Below are 16,228 nucleotides of genomic sequence, written 5' to 3' on the forward strand. Positions count from 1 at the left end.
TCCCAATTTGTAGTAACCTGTACCATTGGCTGTTTAACTATCCAATGACATCCGTTGTATGCATTTCAAAAGCCTTTTTATGAGGCCTGTTTTAATTAACTTGTATCTTGCCTGAGGAAACGGCCATTCCAATTACTAGTGGGTATATCACTCCTGGCCAGCAGGAGGAGGCAAAGAGCGCCACAACATTCACCTACCCATAATCCCCAGTCATTCTTCAAAAGACAAATGGAAAAAGGAATAACACAAAGGTGTAGAGGTGGCTAAGGTTTAGTCAAAAATAAATGTCTTAATTAAGGGTGGGGTCGTGGACTCTCCATATCCGGAAAGAAATACATTTATCAGGTAAGCATAGATTTAGTTTTTTTTCCTAAGATATGGAGAGTCCACAACGTCATTCCAATTACTAGTGGGAACCAATACCCAAGCTAGAGGACACGGAATGAAAAGGGAGGGAGAACAAGACAGGCACACCTAAACAGAAGGCACCACGGTTTGAAGAACCATTCTCCCAAAAGAAGCCTCAGTCGAGGCAAAAGTATCAAATTTGGAAAATTTGGAAAAAGTATGCAGAGAGGACCAAGTTGCAGCCTTGCAAATCTGTTCCACAGAAGCTTCATTTTTTTAAAAGACCTAGTAGAATGAGCTATAATTCTCTCAGGAGGCTGCTGACCAGCAGTCTCATAAGCAAAATAAATTATACTTCTCAACCAGAGGGAAAGAGAAGTAGCAGTAGCTTTTTGACCCTTACGCTTTCCAGAGAAACAAACAAACAGGGCAGAGGACTGGAAAAAATCTTTAGTAGCCTGTAGGTAGAATTTTAGAGCGCAAACAACATCCAGGTTGTGCAACAGGCGTTCCTTATGTGAAGAAGGATTAGGACAGAGAGAAGGAACAACAATTTCCTGATTAATATTTCTATCTGAAACCACCTTAGGGAGAAACCCCAATTTAGTACGCAGGACCGCCTTATCTGCATGAAAGATAAGGTAAGGCGAATCACACTGCAAAGCGGAGAGTTCAGAAACTCTCCTAGCAGAAGAAATAGCAACAAAAAACAAAACCTTCCAAGATAATAACTTAATGTCTATGGAATGCATTGACTCAAACGGAGCCTGTTGCAAAACTTTAAGAACAAGGTCAAGGCTCCACGGAGGAGCAACAGATTTAAACACAGGCCTGATTCTGACCAGGGCCTGACAAAGAGATTGAACATCTGGAACATCCGCCAGACGTTTATGTAAAAGAATAGAAAGTGCAGAAATCTGACCTTTAACAAAACTGACTGATAACCCTTTCTACAGACCTTCCTAAAGAAAAGACAAAATTCTAGGAATCCTGACCCTACTCCAAGAGTAGCCCTTTGATTCACACCAATAAAGGTATTTATACCATACCTTATGGTAAATTTTACGAGTGACAGGCTTGCGAGCCTGGAGCATGGTCTCAATGACCGACTCAGAAAAACCACGCTTAACCAGAACTAAGCGTTCAATCTTCAAGCAGTCAGCTTCAGAGAAAGAAGATCTGGATGGAGGAATGAACCCTGAGTTAGAAGGTCCTTCATCAGAGACAACCTCCAAGGTGGCAGAGATGACCCCTTTACTAGGTCTGCATACCAGATCCTGCAAGGCCATGCAGGAGCTATTAGAATTACTGAAGCTCTCTCCTGTTTGATACGAGCAATGACTCATGGAAGGAGCTTAAACGGAGGAAACAGATATGCTAGACCGAAATCCCAAGGAACTGCCAGAGCATCTATCAGAGCGGCCTGTGGATCTCTTGACCTTGAACTGTAACCTTGGAAGCTTGGCGTTCTACCGAGACGCCATCAGATCCAGCTCCGGCACCCCCCACTTGAGGGTAAACCTGGAGAACACCTCCAGGTGTTGAGCCCACTCCCTGGGATGAAATGTCTGCTCAGGAAATCCGCCTCCCATTTGTCCACTACTGGAATGTGGATGGCAGATAGACAGCAATTGTGAGCTTCCGCCCACTGACTAATCCAAGCCACCTCCTTCATGACTAAGGAACTCCGAGTTCCTTCACTGAGGTGATGTTGTCCGACTGGAACCTGATAAACCAGGCTAAGGACAATTGAGGCCAAGTTATCAGAGCTTTGTAAATCACTCTCAACTCCAAGATGTTTATGGGGAGAGCAGACTCCTCCCAAGTCCATAGTCCCTGCGCGTTTAACAAGTCCCAGACTGCCCCCCAGCCTAACAGGCTGTCATCCATGGACACGATCACCCAGGAAGGTCTCCGGAAGCATGTGCCCTGAGACAGATGCTCCTGAGAAAGCCACCACGGGAGAGAGTCTCTTGTCGACTGATCTAGAGCTATCCTCTGAGACAGATCCGAATGATCTCCGTTCCATTGTCTGAGCATGCATAACTGCAAAGCTCTCAAATGGAATCGGGCAAAGCAAGGGAATGATGTCCATGGAAGCAACAATCAGACCAATTACCTCCATACATTGAGCTACTGATGGCCGAACAGTAGAGTGAAGAGAGAGGCAAGAGGAAAGAATCTTGGATTTTCTGACCTCTGTCAGAAATTTTTTTCATAGATAGGGAATCTATTATGGTTCCTAAGAAAACCAACCTTGTTGCTGGAACAAGGGAACTCTTCTCCAGATTCACTTTCCATGCATGGGAACATAGAAAAGACAACAAGATCTCTGTATGAGAGTTTGCTTGTTGAAAAGATGGCGCCTGAACCAATATGTTGTCCAGGTAGGGCGCCACTGCAATTCCCCGAGACCTGATCACTGCCAAAAGATCCCCCAGAACCTTTGAGAAAATTCTAACAAAAGAGCCACAAATTGAAAGAGTTTGTCTAGAAAGGCGAATCTCAGAAACTTGTGATGATCCCTGTGGATGGGAACATGAAGATACACATACTTCAGGTCTATGCTCGTTATGAAATGACCCTCCTGGACCAATGGAACGAATGGTTTCCATTTTGAAGGCTGGTACCATGAGTAACTTGTTGAGACACTTTAGGTCTAAAATGGGTCAAAAAGTTCTCTCTTTTTTGGGAACCACGAACAGATTTGAATAGAATCCTAGACCCTGCTCCCTTACTGGAACAATTACTCCCAAGGAGTAAAGGTCCTGAATGCAGTTCAAGAATGCCTCTCTTTTTACCTGGTCTGCAGATAATCTTGAGAGATGGAATCTGCCCCTGGGAGGGAAAGTTTTTAATTCTATTTTGTAACCCAGAGATACTATGTCCACAGCCCGGGACATCTCATATCAATGCTTGACAAAACAGGAAAAGTCTGCCCCCCACTTCATCCGTTCCAGGACCGGGGGCCGACCCTTCATGCTGACTTAGACTCAGCTGAGGTTTTTTTTTATTGCTTCCCCTTGTTACAAGACTGATTGGGCTTTCAAGAGGACTTGGGCTGCTCCTGCTTGGAAGAGGGAGAGGAAGACTTTTGACCTTTAAAGTTACGAAAGGAACGGAAATTACTTTGACGCCCTTTAGGTCTATTCTTCTTATCTTGTGGTAGAAAAGATCCTTTTCCACCCATAATATCAGAAATTATTTCTGCCAGACCATGTCCAAACAAGGTTTTACCCTTGTAAGGACTTGAAGGTAACATCAGCTGACCAAGATTTTAGCCACAAAGCCCTGTGGGCTAAGACAGTGAAGCTAGACATCTTGACTCCCAGTCTAATCATTTGCATGTTAGTATCAGAAATAAAGGAATTGGCTAGTTTGAGATTCTTGATCCTCTAACAGAGTCTCTACTAAAATTGATTCAGACAAGGAATTGCACCAATAAGAAATTACTTTGACGCCCTTTAGGTCTATTCTTCTTATCTTGTGGTAGAAAAGATCCTTTTCCACCCATAATATCAGAAATTATTTCTGCCAGACCATGTCCAAACAAGGTTTTACCCTTGTAAGGACTTGAAGGTAACATCAGCTGACCAAGATTTTAGCCACAAAGCCCTGTGGGCTAAGACAGTGAAGCTAGACATCTTGACTCCCAGTCTAATCATTTGCATGTTAGTATCAGAAATAAAGGAATTGGCTAGTTTGAGATTCTTGATCCTCTAACAGAGTCTCTACTAAAATTGATTCAGACAAGGAATTGCACCAATAAGATGCAGCACTTGCTACTGTGGCAATACAGACTGCAGGTTGCCATTGAAGACCCTGATGAACATACATCTTTTTCAAATAAGCATCCAGCTTCTTGTCCATGGGATCCTTAAAGGAGCAGCTATCCTCTATAGGGATTGTCGTTCTCTTAGCCAGAGTAGGAATAGCCCCTTCTACTTTAATGGAGTCAGCAACAGGAAATCTTTTTAAAAACGGGAGATGGGGAGAAAGGTATCCCTGGCTTCTCCAATTCCTGTGAAATAATCTCGATCTGGAACAGGAAACACTTCCACAGAGAAAGGAACATCATAGTATTTGTGAAGTTTACTAGATTTTTTAGGGTTGACGACAGAAGATTCAGAGTTGTCTAAAGTAGCCAATACCTCCTTTAACAGTACACAAAGGCGTTCAAGCTTAAATCTGAAGTTTACTTCTTCAGTATAAGATGAAGGAATTATACTGTCCAAATCTGAGATTTCCCCCTCAGAGGCTACCGAGGTATCCTCCTCATCAGACTTATGAGGGAGAACAACCTGCGAAGTAGCAGACGGGACACCTTGCACTCTGAATTTTTTTTAGATTTACTCTTGCACTTCCCCAACATGGGAAAAGCAGATAATGCCACAGATATCGCAGAAGATATCTGTGCCACAAAATCTGATGGCACATAAACTCCTACAGGAGGCTGAGAGGAACTGCAGGGCACTATATGTGACACTATTGAGGCTTGGGACGTTTGAGGAGAAAGATGTGGCATTGCCTGAACAGCAACATCCTGAGAGACATTGGGCTCAGAGGCGAACAATTTATCTTTACATTGAAGCAAACAGCACAAAATTGCATAGGCAAAACCATGTGTGCCTCTAGGCATAATAAGCATTTGTCACAAGCAAGTGATTCTTGATCCATATCCATATTGTTCAAAAGAAATTTAAAGCTACTGTCACTTTAAGAGGTTCTTTTTACCTCAGACCGATAACGCAACAAAAAAGAAATCAACAATATTAAATTCATGCTACCTCTACACCCCAGATATACTGAGGTGCCCTACCTGACCTCCGATAACCAAACTAGTAAGGAGAAACGACACAGCACCCTCCTGTCTCACACTCAGGATCGGCAATGTTGGAATATCAAAGACGCCACTCCGCTTAGTGATCTGAAAGCGGAAGAGCGGGTCACATGACCATCCGGCCAAAACAACTGCACAGTTAAAACGTGAAAGTGCGCAATTCTGACAAAAGACCGGCATCACTTAACATAGAGCGGTCTATCACAAAACACACCCACATCTTGTGTGAAGTAGATTGTAAGGCATTTTCACTGTTTTTACAACATCCTAAAGTGAAGTAAACGCTGTGAACTCCATGCTGCTGCAAGCCCTCTAAGTAATACTTGTGAGCCACAATAAAAACAAAGGCTAAACTTTATCATTAACCCTTCAGTCTTCAAGTCACATTAAACCAGTGCCTGCATCCTGCCAATAAATATCCTATCTAAAAGGATATAAAATGTCCCAAACAGAAATTGCAGCTACATTTTCTTGAAGTACGAGTCTCCAATACCTAGAAGACAAAAGCACTTACCTGCATATGCAGCTGTCAGGCATTTAGACAGCTTACAAGGTGTGAAAGGACACATACTCCTTACAGAGACCTGTAGAAAAAGAAAGAAAAAAGTAACCAACTCTGGCTTTCTATACCAAGGGCAGCAAACATGTTAGAAAACTAAGCAAGGACCACCCCACAACTTTCTAACTGCTTAAAAGCCACCACTACTCTACTGAAGAGATTGACGTGGACACAGCTAAACTCAAAATCCTTGCTTGCAGGGAAAAGTACCCGAAAAAGGAATTCAAATCTTCAGACACCGAACTTCACCTCCTCTATTGACAGAGGCAAAGAGAATGACTGGGGATTATGGGTAGGGGAGTGACACTTAACAGCTTTGCTGTGGTGCTCTTTGCCACCTCCTGCTGGCCTGAAGTGATATTCCCACTAGTAATTGGAATGATGTTGTGGACTCTCCATATCTTAGGAAAGAAATTTATATTTTTATGTTGGGTTAGCACACTTGAGAATATGCGATCAAGTCTGTGCACAAGTACGGTATTTGTCCCCCTTTTTTTGCTCCATTGACTTCTAAGCGGGAATACGTAAAAACGCACGCGCAATATCCTAACTTCGACTTTTTGTGCGCATCAGGTTAGCGCGCAAGTAAAAATGTTTTCGCTTTTAATTTGTAATACAAGCGCTACCGACGCGCACAAACAGCTTACTACTTCTAGTAGAATTAATGTGCGAGCAGGAGCATTAAATACCGCTCCACTTGTAATCTGGCACTATATAGGTACAATTCATACACTTATAGGGTCTTTGGTTGTAGCACTAGACTTTTTGAGGAGGGTTTTAATGAAACCACTGGATTTTTTTTTTTTACTCACTTGGGCAGGGTCCCATACCCTACATCCCTCACCTTCTCCCCCAACAGTTAACCTTATAGAACATACAAGTCTTGTAGATCACCTTGTGTAAAGGAGGAGCACAATTGCACAATATGTACATACCAGTCTTATTAATTACACCACACCATTATAAACAGTTTGAGTGAGAGAAACCTATTATATTTCTAGTTAGTTACCATCAAAAGGTAAAATAATCTGAGAACAAATAAATTAGGTGATCAACATTCAGAAAATAAATGAATTTTGTTGTTAAATAAAAAAACAAAGTTAACTGCTTATAGTATCATCCGTCATGTGACCTTGTGAAACCTACAATAGTATATACAAGCACACAGACATGTCTTTCAATAAAATCATAAAGACAGATGCGGAAAGATGTAAGGATTCCATGAATGAAGCATCTACATCTTTGTGTAATATATAGACCACATATTGTGTTACAGGACAGCTTGCAACAATACACCTGCTGTGTTTTATGGGAAGGTGGGGGAGGGGAGCATCACGGATTAGGACAGAAACTGCAAACACTAAACACTGGTATTGTAAAAGTGTAACTGAGATAGGCCACAATGCAAAACCATTTTCCCCTCAATGATATTTACTTCTATTTATATACAAACAAAACTGTTATGTACTTAAAGGGACATTAAACCCAAATATTTTATTTCATTATTCAGATAGAGAATACCATTTTAAACAACTTTTTAATTTACTTCTATTATCTAATTTGCTTCATTCTCTTGATATTTTTTCCTGAAAAGCATATCTAGATAGGCTCAGTAGCTTCTGGTTGGTGGCTGCACATAGATGCCTCATTTGATTGGCTCACCCGTGTGCATTGCTATTTCTTTAACTAAGGATATCTAAAGAATAAAGCAAATTAGATAATAGAAGTAAATTGGAATGTTATTTAAAATTGTATTCTCTGTCTGAATTATGAAAGAAAATGTTTGGGTTTAGTGTCCCTTTAATAACGGGTCCGACACCAAATGACAACACAACTGGACACCAGTCTGTCAGACCATACTGGCCAAAGCCACTACATTACAAGACAACTGACTTGAACACCACCATTTTACTCCCTATATTATTTTATTCCCTGAAACTCACAGAACCCTTTATTTAGTGAATCAGCTGCATAGAATAAATAATTTATTAGTGAAACTAGAGAGGGTGGACCAGTCTGTAAATGGCATAAAACAATAGACTAAAGTATTTTGGATAGTGCTATGTAACTTTATTAACATATAAATAATCATATTGCTGACAATTGCATTTATACTGTTAAAATGGACCATCTAATTATTACAGTATACTTTAATTCCAGCAGATATATCATGCACATATATAAATAGTGCTGAACATTTTTTTGGCTCTATATACAGCCAGGCAGCCTGGAGATCTGCAGTAAGTTAGTATCTGACCGTTGGCTTCATTAATGACCATAAGCATCGCTTCCCCTGTGAGTACAATAAAAAGTCCATTTGTGTTTTCAAGAGCAGACAATGCCTGTGTGTACCAGATAATAAGAGATAATAACAGCCTCCCCTTTCCCTAATTCATTCTCCCAGTTAGTTGGATATATGACAGTCAGTTCTCCTAATGACCTGCTTGTAACCACAGGATGGGCTTCACCCTCCCATGCACTTTTTAACGGGCAGGCAACGTAGCACAGAATCCATGTCAATTGGAATAATGCTGCAGAGGCTCTCGAGCTTGCAGCTTATACAGAGATGGGTGCAAACAATGAGCGTATTATTAAAACAAGCGTATAGGGCCTCAATAACAACTCTGTACACAGAAGGAAAAAGGTAATGGGACTCTTTCAGTCTATTAGATTATATCTGGTTTATCTATCAGTCTATAGGGAATACATGGATCTATTTAAAAATGACTGTATTCAAATCTATCCTTCTATATTTTTCTACCCAAATAAAGAATTGTACCTTTCTCTTTGTATGGTTTATCTACATATTTACTAATATCAGTCTAGAAAACTACAAGTATATTAAGGGATTGAAAACACAAAACACCAACATCAGAACAGAGGGTCATGATCTCAAGTTGGATGGTAATAGGTTCTGGAGTCATTTGCATTTTTCATACAAAAACAGCACCAGAACCATATGCAAAAGCACATTTTTTCTTTTTCTTTTTCCACAAGGGGTGGTTAATTCATGGAACAGACTTCCAGTAGAAATGGTAAGGAGAAATCCCCTTAAGGGAATTCAAGAATGCCTGGGTTGTAAATAAGGCTATCGTGAGAAGAAATTAAGCTTCAATATCAGAAGGAATTATGGGCAAACTCAATGGATCCTCTGGTTCTTATCCCAGGCAGAATCTATTTGCATGTCTATCAAGCTACGCCCATATCTATTGGCAAGTAAATCCGTAACGATATTCCCACCTATAAGAGAGTCGTAAGAAATTATGAAGTAGTGCCCTTACCCCTCTCTCATCCGCCTCCTCCATCTGCTGTGAAGCGTGATTAATGCAGTCTGACACCCCTAACCTTGGAATGAGGCCCAAGCCAAACCACAGGGCATCTTAAGAACTTAGACGGAATTTCTTCTTTTTAACCCTCCATTTGCCACAGGGTCTTACAATGCATTACTGGATAGCCAGGAAATCTTGCAAACACTTAATGAGACAACTGCATGACCCACTTTATAGCTAAGGACTTGACATAATCACCTTATAGAATATAACAGTATGTGATTGTGATTGTGCTTGTGTGTAACACTTCCAGGATACCATTTAACAGAGGTGGTGGTGTTGCATTGTGAACTGTGTCTATCATCACAGACCAAACATTTGTATAGGTGTCGACTACCTGTTTTCTACCTGGCAAGCACTGAAGAATTAATTATCTCCCGAGAAACCTATCGCTAACCTATCAGAATGTGAATAAATTAAACAAATAAAAAGCATGATATGAATGAGAAAAGAAAATATTTTAAAAGTAGAGCTTGCCAAACTCCCAGGAGTCAGGAAGTCATGGCTCCTAAGATTCTTTGCCTACCTCATAACTTTTTGTCTCCTTCCAGCCCAAACTTATATAAAATGAAGCTCTTAAAACTATTACATGTCTGGTACCTTAGTATTGTGAGCTGCTCTGAGCTATGTACCCTATAACACCCTGCAAGGCTATGTGTTTAACACCCACAAAGGAATTAAACACATAGTTAAAATACCATCCCGGCGCTGCAGAGAACTGCTGGTCTTGAGTACATGTGAGCCAAGCGACAATCATTTGCAACTTGCAGGGTTAATAGTGTTAAAATGATATACTCTTGTGAATTTTGCACTATAATGTCCTTTTAAAATGTGTGCCATTAGATTAAAAGTGGAGCGGTATCAAACGCTCCCGCACTATCTTCACTAGAAGTAAGGTTTTTGCTTGTGTCGGGTAGCGCTCGTATTAAGTTAAAAGTAAAAAGTTTGCTAACCCAATGCGTACAAAAAGCCGAACTTAGAATATAGCGACCCTGTTAACGTATTGCCCCATAGAACTCAAAATGTGGTGTAAAAAAACGAACACCCTACTTGCGCGCAAACCCGATCCCATATTCCCGATATCGCGTAACTGTTAGCGAGCCACTTGTAATATGGCTCTAAATAGGTAAATAAAAAGAAAATAAAATCAATTAAATGTTATATAAAAATGTTTATTTCTAGTGACACGTTATGAAAACAACTTAAAAAAATGCTAATTAATAGAAAAAGAGTGAGCACTGTTTATGTGTGTGGGCACGTCGGAAATTGAAGCGCAATAAGAAAATGATCAAATGCATTATAATAGGATTTTTTAGTAATACTGTTTCATGTAACTGTGTGTTCAACCTCCACAAAGGGACTCCATTACAGCAATGTACTCCAGCTGAACACAACCAACGATTGGCAGCTACGCACATATGCCACTTCTGATTGGCTCAGCTGTTCATGTTGAGCTCAGGACTGGCAGTGCATTGTCATTCTAAAGCTGACTCTTTTTAGGTGGTTAAGCACATAGATAAAGGCAAAGAATGAAATAAGAAAATGCTCTAATGCCATAGAATATTGTATTGTATTATTTGACCCTTTATGAAACAAAAATAAACAGAAAGTAATTCTCAAGGTTTTTTTTTATACCAGACAAAAATTGTGGAAGTAAAACTACCAAAGCTTAAATTGCAATACAATACATAATACAATGTTCTGTGAACAGCTTTATATGGTTCCTCCCAATGTCAAAGAGGCTCCACTGAGTTACAAAAAATATATAAAATATAGTGGGGACTGTAGGCTTGCAGCAAAATACAGGGAGTGCAGAATTATTAGGCAAATGAATATTTTGACCACATCATCCTCTTTATGCATGTTGTCTTACTCCAAGCTGTATAGGCGCGAAAGCCTACTACCAATTAAGCATATTAGGTGATGTGCATCTCTGTAATGAGAAGGGGTGTGGTCTAATGACATCAACACCCTATATCAGATGTGCATAATTATTAGGCAACTTCCTTTCCTTTGGCAAAATGGGTCAAAAGAAGGACTTGACAGGCTCAGAAAAGTCAAAAATAGTGAGATATCTTGCAGAGGGATGCAGCACTCTTAAAATTGCAAAGCTTCTGAAGCGTGATCATCGAACAATCAAGCGTTTCATTCAAAATAGTCAACAGGGTCGCAAGAAGCGTGTGGAAAAACCAAGGCGCAAAATAACTGCCCATGAACTGAGAAAAGTCAAGCGTGCAGCTGCCAAGATGCCACTTGCCACCAGTTTGGCCATATTTCAGAGCTGCAACATCACTGGAGTGCCCAAAAGCACAAGGTGTGCAATACTCAGAGACATGGCCAAGGTAAGAAAGGCTGAAAGACGACCACCACTGAACAAGACACACAAGCTGAAACATCAAGACTGGGCCAAGAAATATCTCAAGACTGATTTTTCTAAGGTTTTATGGACCGATGAAATGAGAGTGAGTCTTGATGGGCCAGATGGATGGGCCCGTGGCTGGATTGGTAAAGGGCAGAGAGCTCCAGTCCGACTCAGACGCCAGCAAGGTGGAGGTGGAGTACTGGTTTGGGCTGGTATCATCAAAGATGAGCTTGTGGGGCTTTTCGGGTTGAGGATGGAGTCAAGCTCAACTCCCAGTCCTACTGCCAGTTTCTGGAAGACACCTTCTTCAAGCAGTGGTACAGGAAGAAGTCTGCATCCTTCAAGAAAAACATGATTTTCATGCAGGACAATGCTCCATCACACGCGTCCAAGTACACCACAGCATGGCTGGCAAGAAAGGGTATAAAAGAAGAAAATCTAATGACATGGCCTCCTTCTTCACCTGATCTGAACCCCATTGAGAACCTGTGGTCCATCATCAAATGTGAGATTTACAAGGAGGGAAAACAGTACACCTCTCTGAACAGTGTCTGGGAGGCTGTGGTTGCTGCTGCACGCAATGTTGATGGTGAACAGATCAAAACACTGACAGAATCCATGGATGGCAGGCTTTTGAGTGTCCTTGCAAAGAAAGGTGGCTATATTGGTCACTGATTTGTTTTTGAATGTCAGAAATGTATATTTGTGAATGTTGAGATGTTATATTGGTTTCACTGGTAAAAATACAAAATTGAAATGGGTATATATTTGTTTTTTGTTAAGTTGCCTAATAATTATGCACAGTAATAGTCACCTGCACACACAGATATCCCCCTAAAATAGCTATAACTAAAAACAAACTAAAAACTACTTCCAAAACTATTCAGCTTTGATATTAATGAGTTTTTTGGGTTCATTGAGAACATGGTTGTTGTTCAATAATAAAATCAATCCTCAAAAATACAACTTGCCTAATAATTCTGCACTCCCTGTAAGTATTACTGTCCTTATGGATACATTAAAATAATCTGATGGCCAAGATTTTGGGATATAACCCAGGACAGGAATTTCCCCAAATGTCTACCAGAAAGGTCACAAAGCACTGTGTAGTACTGCTCTACAGTCTTCATTAGCAGCCAAGGGGTTAATATACAGAAACATGAAGTCTGAGAACAGATAGGAAAAAACTGACAATACGGATTGTTCAGAGCATCATTGTCACAAATTCATATTACAGGAAATACTTTATAGTAGTATTAAATGTGTATCTTGAAGAGTTTAAGATTTTAAAAAGAAAACATTCTTAACAAATGTATTAGGATATGGTTGTAAAACAGGGCACACAAAATAAACTCCCTTGGGGTATTTTTTCACAAAGATTTTAAAAATAAATCATTTGTATTGATGGCCAAACCTGACATACAGCAGATCACACTGAGTCACCTTACAACACTGAATAACAAAGACATCTAAGAAACACTTCCGCATTCCTTAGCCTGCTCACCTGTCCTGCCTAACCAGATCTGGATCTGTATAATACAACAAGTTGGGTAACATTTGTCTAAGTAATACCATGATGACAGATAGGGAACTGCCCCCGTTGTTAAAGCTCCAAGGATGGCATTAGAGACATTAATAGAAACATTATATATATATATATATTTATTTATTATTTTTAACAAACATTCTATCCTGGAGAATGAATACTAAAGCACTGTTCCAATCCACACATAATATATACTTTTGGATAGCTGTATCTAATATTCCAACCTGACCATAATAATATGTCACTCTAATGCTGTCTGTTTGTTTAGCCACTATCTGGTACAAGTTTAATGAATAAGTGCTCTGTATCTAAAATACTCTTAAAAACAGGGGCACTTCATTCACTAAACTTTACATTTAAGCCTCTTTTTTAAAATACTTACCTTTGTTTCATGGAAAGCAGACTGGTGATCCTCCGCCCGCAGCTCTTGCTGTAGTTAGCACAACGATGACGAATCCGGCTTTCTCTAATCGTTCCATTGCCTCACAAGCTGGACGCCAAATGGGGCATGCAACGATTGGAGGAAGTCGAGATTCGTCATCGCTATGCTCAATACAGCAGGAGCTGTGGGCGGAGGATCGCTGGTCTGCTTTCCATAAAGAAAAGGTAAGTAATTTAAAAAAAGAAGCTTCAATGTAAAGTTTAATGAATGAAAGTGCCCCTGTTTTTAAGAGTATTTTTAGATACCGGGCACATATTCATTAAACTTTACATTCACTTTCAAGAAAATACTGGAGAGTACTGACAAGCACAGAGCTTACCTAGATACTGAGGGTCCACACGTGGTGAGTACAAGCCAAACTTGATAAAGATGGGAAGGATGAAGCCAAAGCGCACCCACTCAATTACATAAATAGGAGGGCGCCCCGCGTCCTGGTGGAGGAGGCTGCACCCCAACAACGCGCTTTCACCTACACGCCCAACTACAGTCTGGGAGTCTGATTGGAGGGTACCTGGAAAAGTAAAAAGAGATCGACTTAGTATGTTGGAAAGAAAATAAAGGGAATTTTCACGGAAAGTCACAAATAAAAGGACAAAGTTATACACATATGGAAATTTAGGTTCAAGGGTTATAGAAAAATGCATTCAGTTTTATATACTTTGTTTAAGCATAATACATTTTATAAAAACAATAATCAATCATTCATTTTACATATATGTGTTCCATTAATACATTTTAAGAAAAGTTTCCAATTTACTTTTGTTATCAAATTTGCTTCATTCTCATGGTATTCTTTGTTGAAGAGTTACCTAGGTAGGTGCATGGAGCACTACACAGCAGGAAATAGTGCTGCCATCTAGTCCTCTCGCAAATGGGTAATATTCTTGCAAAACTGCTGCCGTATAGTTCTCGATTTATCAAGCTACGGCGCACAGGGGTGTACATATGCGACCCTGTCCACCGCAGTTCGCCTCTAGTGGACAGAAGTCAGCTGGCGAAATTTAACATTGCACGCTAGCGCTATTTTGTGCTCGCATGCAATGCTGCCCCCTGCCCGCGCGTGATTGGCTGTGCGCGGGCAGGGGGCAGCATTGGACGAGACCGGGGAGATTGAAATTCTCCACCTAAGAGGTGGAGAAAAGTGTAGGAAGCAGTGGTCTGATGACGGCTGCTTTGTAAATACGGACTGCAGGTTCTCTTGTGAGGACCTGCAGTCGTAGTGCCGGAGAAGGCTTGATAAATCGAGCCCATAGTGCTCCAGACACATGCACACCCCTGAGCTAACATCCCTGCTTTAAAAAAAAAAAAATTCTTCTATGTAAAATATTCATAACTACCTTCGGCTTTAGCATTGTTGGTCTAATGCGGTGTTGGGTTAGCGCAGTAGAGATAAATGTTAGGCTTTTTTTTGAACAGCGTGCCCCACTGAAGCCTATGGGAGAAGTTAACGCAGTCGTGATATCCGCTAACTCTTTACTTTCAAGTTGTATAGCGCACATTAACCCAGCCACACAAAAAAAAAATATTTTGAGTGCAGTTAACATTTGAGCGAAATATTTAGTTAGCTTGCCACTTGTAATCATTTTTAATGTCTAATAAGTGGTTAAACTCACAATTCAATTTGCACACAGAAGAGCAATGAATTGAGCCAATAAGAAGTGGCATACTTACATATTAACCAATCACCATTAGTGTCCTGCTAACCTCTCTGCAGAAAAAGGAATTTAAAAATAAAATGCACTAACAAAACAGAGCATTTTATTTGCAAAACTTTTGTTCGCATTTTATGTCTATTGAAACTCTACTATTCACTGTTAACAAAATGTAATTTTTGAGAATATAAAAAATACATTTCCCTTTTAAATCCTTTACCAACTTCCTATGTAGTTATGGTTAATTTATTTTTGGGGGTTGGAAACTGAGTGAAACCACACACCTTCAATGTAGCAGGAAAACAGGCTGAGGCAAGATATCCAAAAGCACCAATGCATAGCACAGATCTGCCGGCCGAACACAAGAAGCCACCAAAGGGAAATGCAGCTGGCCTTTTCTGCAGCATCAGGAGATCACCTCAGGAAACCAAAAAATCCCAGTGCAGATCAAAGAGCCCAAAATAAGAAACTTCAATGTCGGAATGCCAACCAAGAGAACTTCCAATATGAGGATCCAGTACATTGAACAATATCTGGGTTTGAAAGTGGCAGATGATGTCCGCTGTGGCTTGAGTCATTAATTGAAGTCCACTGCAATTGAAGTCCACTACTTGTTATGGAGGATGTGTCTGTCTTTTCTCTCTCTCTATATGGCAGGTGTCCCTCTGTATAATTCTTAGAGTTCTGTTTAAAAAAAAACAAAATCAATTCAGAGGTCAGTAACCAGTCTGAAAAAAAAAAATCTAACACTTACTGACAGTTCAGAGTCAATATTGGCTCAGTCCACACCTACCCACACACACTGTCCAGTTTTACAATACCCAGCATAGTTCAGATTGACAGGGGGAAGGGGAAAAAGCAAGGTTTGAAATTCCAAAGTTACGTGTGATTGCTTAGAGTTCTCTGATAGCTGATCAAACAAACCTCTGTGCCAATTAGACCTTAATCTCCTTGAAGCCAAGTGTTAAAATAAAATATATACAGTGTATATATATATATATATATATATATATATATATATATATATATCTCAAGCTTAGGAGGAATATTGTGAAGCATGAAACAATATTAGGTGTTAGGCTAGCTGCATAACTGGAACTAGGGATTTGTCAAAGTGACATGAAAGAGATTGTAATAAAAAATGTTTAAT

General features: G+C 40.2%; 1 protein-coding gene across 1 annotated transcript in view; it reads right to left on the minus strand.

The window, feature by feature from the left end:
* IGSF9 (immunoglobulin superfamily member 9) overlaps positions 1-15,091 on the minus strand; it is a 217,708-nt gene extending 202,617 nt beyond the window's left edge. The window contains exons 1-2 of the mRNA XM_053719910.1: positions 15,040-15,091; positions 13,746-13,937 (exon numbers count right to left, since the gene is read on the minus strand). Of these exons, the coding sequence (XP_053575885.1) occupies positions 13,746-13,937; positions 15,040-15,091 (244 nt within the window). The remainder of the gene's footprint in view (positions 1-13,745; positions 13,938-15,039) is intronic.
* Positions 15,092-16,228: the final 1,137 nt, after the last annotated feature.

Source organism: Bombina bombina, chromosome 1 (genome assembly GCF_027579735.1).
Source record: "Bombina bombina isolate aBomBom1 chromosome 1, aBomBom1.pri, whole genome shotgun sequence".
NCBI classification, from domain to species: domain Eukaryota; kingdom Metazoa; phylum Chordata; class Amphibia; order Anura; family Bombinatoridae; genus Bombina; species Bombina bombina.